The 8,759-nt window shown below is 42.7% G+C and overlaps 2 protein-coding genes across 2 annotated transcripts in view; both read right to left on the bottom strand.

Annotated features, from left to right (window-relative positions):
* The window catches only part of LOC117935188 (F-box/WD repeat-containing protein 7-like), a 17,436-nt gene extending 17,231 nt beyond the window's left edge, over nucleotides 1-205 (bottom strand). The window contains exon 1 of the mRNA XM_034857325.1: nucleotides 2-205. Within this exon, the coding sequence (XP_034713216.1) occupies nucleotides 2-190 (189 nt within the window). The 5' untranslated portion in view covers nucleotides 191-205. The remainder of the gene's footprint in view (nucleotide 1) is intronic.
* Nucleotides 206-4,363: 4,158 nt separating this feature from the next.
* The window catches only part of LOC117935187 (FH2 domain-containing protein 1-like), a 5,431-nt gene continuing 1,035 nt past the window's right edge, over nucleotides 4,364-8,759 (bottom strand). The window contains exons 2-4 of the mRNA XM_034857324.1: nucleotides 7,469-7,919; nucleotides 5,747-6,821; nucleotides 4,364-4,994 (exon numbers count right to left, since the gene is read on the bottom strand). Coding sequence (XP_034713215.1) covers nucleotides 4,370-4,994; nucleotides 5,747-6,821; nucleotides 7,469-7,919 — 2,151 coding nt within the window. The 3' untranslated portion in view covers nucleotides 4,364-4,369. The remainder of the gene's footprint in view (nucleotides 4,995-5,746; nucleotides 6,822-7,468; nucleotides 7,920-8,759) is intronic.

Genomic DNA, 8,759 nt, shown 5'->3' with positions numbered 1-8,759 from the left:
CCTCCTCTTCCTCTTCCTCCTCCTCTTCCTCTTTATCTTCCTCTGTCATCCTAGATGGAGTTTGTAGCGTTCTGTCCTCCTCCTCTTCCTCCTCCTCTTCCTCCTCTTCTTCTGTCATCCTGGATGGAGTTTGTAGCGCTCCCTCCCCCTCCTCTTCCTCCTCTTCTTCCTCCTCTCTCCTTCCGTCCATCCCTCGCTCGCTCGTCACACGGCAGCAGCACAAAGAATCATCTTTAAAAAGACACAAACATCAACACATTAAATAAGGTTGTTTTCGGGGTCGCCATAGGAACCCTGAATTAAATAATCCGGAATTCAACATGGATCCCAAAAATTTATTCTTTAATTTTTAATTAAAAAAAAAAGGGATTTTACACTTTAACACAAAGATCAACCTCACATTTTCACTCATGAATATTCAATATTCATACGTAAAAATGGGTTAAAATCATAGACTGTTAATAAAGTCTGAGGTTAAATTAATTAATTAAAATATTCCTCTCTATAAAACAAATAAATTAATAACTTACAATGTTAAATCAGACCTCTCAGGTCGGCTTTTCTGGAGCACTTAGCGGCTAAAGTGGCGGATATTTCCCTCAGAAAAGCAGCTAAAAGAGATATAATAGTGATATTATTGAATAATATTGGTATTATTGAATAATTTTGGAGATCTTTCTTTCTGACACTGACATTTCAATTTCCTGTCTGTACGTCTAGCGCGAAGCTAGGACGGGAAAGCAAGTAGCTTAGCTTAGCTTAGCATAGCTTAGCATAAAGACAGAGACAAACCGCTGGCCTGGCTAGGTCCAGAGTTTTAAAAACAATAAGCCTGAATATTTGACATGCTTGTTGATGTCATTTTGTATTTTTAAACATTTCAATTTTATGTCTGTACGTTTAGCGCAAAGCTAGGACGGGAAAGCAAGTAGCTTAGCTTAGCTTAGCATAAAGACAGAGACAAGCCACTAGCCTGGCTAGGTCCAGAGTTTTAAAACCAACAAGCCTGAATAACTGACATGCTTGTTGACTTTTTTTTCGTCATTTTGTATTTGTAAACAACATATTTTAAAGGGTAACTACCGTTTTATTCAACCTGGACCCTGTTTTCCTGTTTTTGTGTCTAAGTGAGCTGTATTTACGGTCCCTAAAGTGCTCGTTTTGCCGATGACGGGCTCAGATTAATCTTCTAAGTGTCTGACAACATTAAGGGAACGATTTCTAAGCAGGTCGATGTTTCTGTTAAAGAGTAAAATCCTTTTTTTAAACATTAAATCACACTTCATCACAGCGCTGTGTGTCCCGAGCCCGAAATATAATCAAAGACCCCACACACCCCCACCATGGACTGTTTACCCTGCTGCCCTCTGGAAAGAGGTTCCGCAGCATCCGCTGCAGGTCCACCAGGTTCTGCAACAGCTTTTTCCCCACTGCCATCAGACTGTTGAACTTCTGATCCATAAACTGAACTCTGCACCAGTGCACGCCATCGGGTATTAAAATGCTGCTGAACTTTTAGCCATTTCGGTTCCTCTCTTTTTTACTCTTCAATTTGCACACTGTTCATCCCCTGCACTGTTTTACACTTTGATCACTGCTGCACTTCTGTATAACTATTTGTAAATAATCCGGAAAGGTATTCCATTGCACCTGGAATAGCATTGCAATATTTATAAGCTGTATGCAACGCAATTTCGTTCTGTATGCACTCTGTACATATAAAATGACAAAATAAATAAAGTTGAAGTTGAAGTTGAAGTTGATTAAAAACATCCGAGAAATTGCGATCGCTGCACGCACCAGACTCCATGCAAATAAACAGTGATTTTAGCATCGTAACACACACTTCATTCAATGTTGACAGAAACATATTAATACAATAAAAAGCCGTTTTAGTTCGTCTTTACACTTTCCTAATCATCCGATGTCTAATGTTGATTGAAATAAACACGCAGTTTATCGATTTACATGTGAAATTATATTGGCTCCATTCACGCTAAAAGTGATGTTTTTTTACATGGAGTCTGGTGGGTTAAGCGCCAGCGACCTCAGAGCTGTTTCTGGGTACAGAAAGGTCTCAAAAAAAGCTTTTAAAAAGCTCAATCTCTTTAGAGATCCTTCCATAATGTTATCAGATACTGAGAATAATAATCTGAGACTTTCAGTAGTGAAAAAAACATCTTTGGTGACAGAAAGTAGCACAACATGTAAAAACTAGGTGCTTAATACTATGAATATCTCAGTGTTATTTATACTATATCTGTCTAAAAGTATCCCTGTATTCAGCAAATGGCGGTTAAACCTTTCTTAGATACCCATAACAGACTTAAATAGTCTTAAAGGTTGTCTAATAAATCACTTACCTTTAAAAAACACGGGGATTTTCACTTTTAAATGCCGGGATTTCTTCTCTTTTCTTTTCTTCGTGTTATACTTTAGCTTAAAATCCAACTCAGCTACTTGACATTAAACTGCACCTCTTAATATGTGTGTTTCTTTATTAAAAACTTGTATTTTCCCATCATAAACTACACAGGCTCAACTTTCTCTCTCTGCTACTTCGCTCGTGCACATGGAGCTTTGTTTGGCGCGCTTCGATGACGTCACATAGCTTGTTTACGTTGCCCGCGTTAAACACTCGTGTTGACGCTTTTTAATCGATGTTTTTAACTTTTTCTTACGTTTTTGTCCCATTTTGTCCAACGTTTGTCACTTTTTGGACGTTTAACACAACGTAACACTACCTTATTAACTTTATTTTTACAGTTATTTTTGGAATTTATGGTCAATAAACCTCATTTATGGTAAATTATACCTAATGTTTGAGTTAGAAAAGCAGAAATTAGGAATTATTGAGACTAAAATTAAAGGAATGCATGTTGATGGATAATCACAGACTGGAATATGTCAACTTTTACTCAATACTGCAGAAGCGTTATGTCCCGCCCACTTCCTGCTTCTAATTGGCTCTGACCCAGATGGAAACAAGTACCAGCCAATCAGAGGCAGAGCAGGGCAGTCTGTTGTTTTCTGGTTAGCGACTAATGGTGACTGGACTGTAGGAGAGTTTTTGGAGGAATAAAGGCCCGGGATAAAGGGGGAGAAATAAGGGAAGAAGTAGAACAAAGACTGGGGGAAAGAGAAAGGAGGAAAAGAATGGATCCAACCCGTCGTTGGAAACAAGAACAACTCAAAATCACTGGGAACAAGTGTCTATATTTCAAATCCCATCAGTTTTCTAATGTTAACTAATGTTAAAAGGTGGTTTAACTCCCTCCTGTGGTCATTGTCCTGAAGCTCAGGGGGAGATAATAAATAAACTCTAGCCTACCGTGGGGACAGTTTACCAATCTGTCCTCATGGATTGTAACACAGTTTGATTTATTTTTCTCTTCCAGGATCTTAGGGGGGGCTCCGTAGAAAAAGTCGCTTATTTTGGGCTTGTTTTCACAGGCCTGGTTGCGTATTTGTCTCGCAAGATCTGGCAACACTGCCTCTCTCTCTCTCTCTCTCTCTCTCTCTCTACCACTTTGTTTTATCCAACGTTAGCACCCCTTTCTCTCTCTCTCCTTTCTCTAGCTCGCTCCACCACTTTGTTTATCTAACGTTAGCATTAGCAGCCAGCTGCAAAAGTAGATGCCGGGATTTGATAGTTTACGTGCTTTAAGTAAGTACTTTTTAAAAGATGACATTAATACCTCCATCTGGACTACTGCGGTGATATTGTAGAGGAGAGCATCTACATTGAATTAAAAAAAATAAAAAAAGGATCTTTTCTAATGTGAAACTTACACAGTAGTTGTATTTTCTGCAACTTTGAGTTTTTCTGGGTCCAAATTTCAACATTTTGTTGTTCTTTTCTACACTTCTTCTTTATACATTATTCTAATGTTTTTGTCCCTTTTTCCAGATTTCGTGTCACTTTTTTAATTTCGCATTTTTGTCAATTTTTGTAGCTTTTTAAAACAAGTTTTGTCAACTTTTCCGATGCTTTGTCGGTTTATTCGTCACCTTTTTCCGATGTTTTTGAAGGTTTATTCGTCCACTTTGGGCGATGTTTCGGAAATACAACCTCCTGGAAACATCAGATCTTTGCTGTTTGTCTGTAAAATGTCAGGAAATTGATGAAAAATGTCCGAGACGACGTCCTTAAACGTCACAGAGAGAAGAGAATAGAAGATATTCACATTTAACATGATGACATCAGAGAATCGTACCTTCTTTTAATTAATAAAAAATGACTCGAACCAATTAATCGATTTGTCAAATTAGTTGGGGATTAATTTAATAGTTGACAACTAATCGACTCATCTTTGCAGCTCTAATAAATACACATCATGTTAAAATTATAACGCTCCGTCTTCCCCTGTTATCTCCAGCTCGGCCTGGCCGACTTGTCGGAGACGACGGCGCCGTCGTCCCGGCCGCGGCCTCTAGGGGGGGCCGGCGGGACCCGGCGAGGACTCGCCAGCGATAAGGAAGACGAGGACAGGTTGAGGTCTGGCGGTCTGGAGGCGGCGGGCGCCCTCCGCTCTCTCAGCGAGCTCGTCCGGGTGAGATGCGAGGACGTGACGCGAGGGGGGGAGGACTTAGAGGAGGAGTCTGAGCCGGGGCGGGGGGACGGAGGTGGAGGATGGGTGGTGTGGGTCTGTCTGAAAAAAGAAGAGGCGGTGCTCCGGGCGAAGCCTTGGAGCGAGGAAGGTGAAGTGGCGCCGCCTTGGGAGAGCAGCCGCAGCGTGGAGCGACAGGTCTTCTCCTCCGGCGGCGGTCTGGGTTGAACCGAGGGTTTTCTGATGGAGGGTTTCCTCTGCAAGTCCTGCTGGTTCTGGTCTCGGGCAGAAACCTTCTGGTCTCGGGCAGAAACCTTCTGGTCTCGGGCAGAAACCTTCTGGTCCGATGAGTCCTTGGCGTCCGGCGTCCTCTGGAAGCTGGAGCGGCGGGACGACTGAGCGGTCGACGGCCTCTCTCCTCGCCTGAGGGACGCGCTGTTGAGGCTGAAGCAGAGTTGTTTTATTATTTATTATTGTATTATTATAGGAATTAAAACAAAAACAAGCCCAACGTGACAGCGTTTTCACGCCTAAAAGTCCGAACCATAGACTGTAAATAATAATGGACAGAGCATCCGGTTCTGTGCTGCAAATGAGGAAGTGCCTTAGAGCGGCTTTCTATCTGACTTCCATGTTAGTGATGGTGTTGCATAGTCTGTCCACCAGAGGACGCTCTACAACGTCCCTGTTAGTGATGGTGTTGCATAGTCTGTCCACCAGAGGACGCTCTACAACGTCCCTGTGTTTTTGTAGGACTTTAAGTTTCATATCTTAAGTTTGTATTTTTCTATATTTTATTTATCAGAACTTTAATATATTTTGATGTTCTGTTGTGACAATAAAACAAATTATTATCATATAATAACTAATGGAAATCTGTTTATGTTTTGTTACGCATTTCTTGATAAAAAAAAAAATACAGCATATATCGGCCGATATATCGTCATATCGGATTTTTAAATAACCAAATATTATTTTCGGTATCGGCCTTAAAATCCTTTATCGGTCGGGCTCTAATGTGAATCGCTTTTTTTGCACACCCCTATTAAAAAGTACCACAGACATTTAACAATTAGACCTAGAAAAAAGTAAAAACAAAACATCTGAAATCTTTGTGGAAAAACTAACTAAAACAAACAAACACACTCTGAACTAAAACTAAAATAAAATAAAAAACTTAAACTGTTATTAACAACCTTGGGTTGCAGACTGCAGCGCTGGAGGAGCTCCGCGGGAGGCCGGGGGGTTTCTCGGGACGTCTACCCAGAAACGGAGCACCTCGGCTGGGTCGGGAGATGGGCACGACCCGCCTCATGTCCTGGTTCTCGGAGCCGGTGAGGGTCCGGACAGACCTGCATTTGTTATAATTGGCGGCGGGTTTCATCCCGGCTTGTCGAGTTTTAGAGGAATGATTGGACGTTTTGGTCGATGATTCTTCCTTTTCGTTGGTGGAAGAGACTGCTCCTGTGTTCTCATTGGTCGTGAGACAGGAAGCAGTTTTGTTTCTGCTTCCGTCATCTGCTTCCTCCCTCAGATTGGCTGTCTCTGTAGCATCCTCAGAGGTGAGAGCCGGGGCGTTATTGGCTGACGGGGGCTCCGCCGGGCGCCACATGGGGGACGAGGCAGGATGCGACGGGTTGTCGCAGCGGGACACAGGCACCGGTTGGCTGCTGATGGGCACAGACGCTGGCTTCTCATTGGCAGGCCGATGTTCTGAAGCCGTGCGATTGGTCGATGCCGAAGACGCTTGCTGGTTTCCCTCCTGATCGTCGCTCCTACGCCGATCCTGCTTAGTTTGTGCGTGTGTGTGTTTGTGTGTGTCGTCGGCGCGCGTGAGCTCGCCGGCCGCCTCGCACACACCCGTCACGCACCAAACCACAACCTCATCCTCCGGTCCCTCGTCTTCGCCGCCGTGTGACGAAGACGAACGTCTACGCTCAGATTCCTTCGAGTTCTGCGCCCTCCCGTCCGCTCGCTCTTCTTCTTCCAAATCTGCGATCGCCGCGTCGTCCCGGGGAGATCCACGGCGGTGAATGGCGTTGCGGCCCGTCACCGTGGCGACGTTGCCGAACCCTTTCAACTCAGCCACCAGCGCGTGTTTCTCTAGAACTACAAACATGGAGCCCGTAGTCGTACAAGCGCTGCGTTTCCCTTCCATCCAGTCCCGATCGGCGTGGTCCGTTCGCCCTTTCGACCCCGACAGAGTTTCGGGAAGACCCTCGTCGGCGTTGTTGTTGTTGTCGTCGAACGGCCGGTTTGAACCAGAGGTCACTGAAACACATCGACCAATCACATCAATCCTGGGCAACAGCATCACTGACTCTAACCAGCACCTGCTTACTGGTTCCACTCGTTATTATTATTAATATTATTATTTATTTATCATTATTCTCTGTTTGCAGAGCTGTTCATACTGTTCATATTGTAATACTTTTGGGTATTAGTGTAGATATATTAGTGAGTATATACTAGTGTGTATATATTAGTGTGTATATGTTAGCGTGTATATATTAGTGTGTATATGTTAGCGTGTATATATTAGTGTGTATATGTTAGCGTGTATATATTAGTGTGTATATGTTAGCGTGTATATATTAGTGTATATATATTAGCATGTATGTATTAGTGTATATGTATTAGTGTGTATATATTAGCATGTATGTATTAGCGTGTATGTATTAGTGTGTATATATAAGCGTGTGTATATTAGCGAGTATATATTAGCTTGTATATATAAGCATGTGTATATTAGCGAGTATATATTAGCGTGTATATATAAGCGTGTGTATATTAGCGAGTATATATTAGCGTGTATATATTAGTGTGTACATATGAGTGTGTACATATGAGTGTGTATGTGTAAACACATTGTGAGCACTGATGATCCAAAGCTAAATTCCTCTTATGTGTCCTCATACCTGGCAAATAAAGCTGGTTCTGGTTCTGAACTGTATTTGTGGGATTGAAGGCTGGATTCTGGGTAGCAGCGTCGCTGAGGTAGGTGGCGGTGGTGCGGTTTGTGTTCTGGGTCTTGGGCGGCGAGGAGGAGGTCTGGCCCGCCCGAGGCGGCGTGTTTTGGGGCGAGCTGCGTGTCGTAACCCTTCCCGAGTGTCCTGGACGTCTCTGTTGTGGCGAGGCGGACAGAAAGACCGCCGTAGCGTCTGTTGGGTCGGGTCTCGCCATCCCCAGGAACGCGCTCAGCTCGCGGTCGGCAGCCATGACTTCCGAGCTGAATGGGAAGTTTCGGAAGCGTCGCATGCGGCAGGTCGGGCTCAGGAGCTCCGCCGGCAGCCCGCCGTCGTCACGCTGAGACGTGGAAGCCGACATGTCGGTCTCGCTGCTGTAGCGCCGCCCGGATGCTCCGCCGACCTGGGACAGAAACACAAGAAACACAATCAGAAACAATCAGAAACACAATCAGAAACAATCAGAGACACAAGAAACACAATCAGAAACAATCAGAAACACAATAAGAAACAATCAGAGACACAAGAAACACAATCAGAAACAATCAGAAACACAATCAGAAACAATCAGAGACACAAGAAACACAATCAGAAACAATCAGAGACACAAGAAACACAATCAGAAACAATCAGAGACACAAGAAACACAATCAGAGACACAACAAACACAATCAGAAACACAAGAAACACAATCAGAAACAATCAGAAACACAATAAAAAACAATCAGAATCAGAAACACAATCGGAAACACAAGAAAAAACAATCGGAAACACAAGAAACACAATCAGATACACAATTGGAAACAATCATAACCAGAATAAACAATCAGAAACACATTCAGAAACAATCAGAATCAGAAACACAATCGGAAACACAGTCAGAAACAATCAGAAACAGAAGAAACACAATCAGTAACAGAAGAAACAATCAGTAACACAAGAAACACAATCGGAAACCCAATAAAAAACAATCACAAAAACAATCACAAAAACAATCAAAAACAATCAGAAACACAATAAAAAAACAATCAGAATCAGAAACACAATCGGAAACACAATCAAAACAATCAGAAACACAATAAAAAACAATCGGAAACACAAGAAACACAATCAGATACACAATTGGAAACAATCATAACCAGAAGAAACAATCAGAAACACAGTCAGAAACAATCAGAAACAGAAGAAACACAATCAGTAACAGAAGAAACAATCAGAAACACAATCAGAAACACAATCAGAA

Source organism: Etheostoma cragini, chromosome 19, assembly GCF_013103735.1.
Source record: "Etheostoma cragini isolate CJK2018 chromosome 19, CSU_Ecrag_1.0, whole genome shotgun sequence".
Taxonomy (NCBI): Eukaryota; Metazoa; Chordata; class Actinopteri; order Perciformes; family Percidae; genus Etheostoma; species Etheostoma cragini.
Note: the sequence above shows the minus strand (reverse complement) of the source record. Positions and strands in the feature narration are given on the sequence as shown.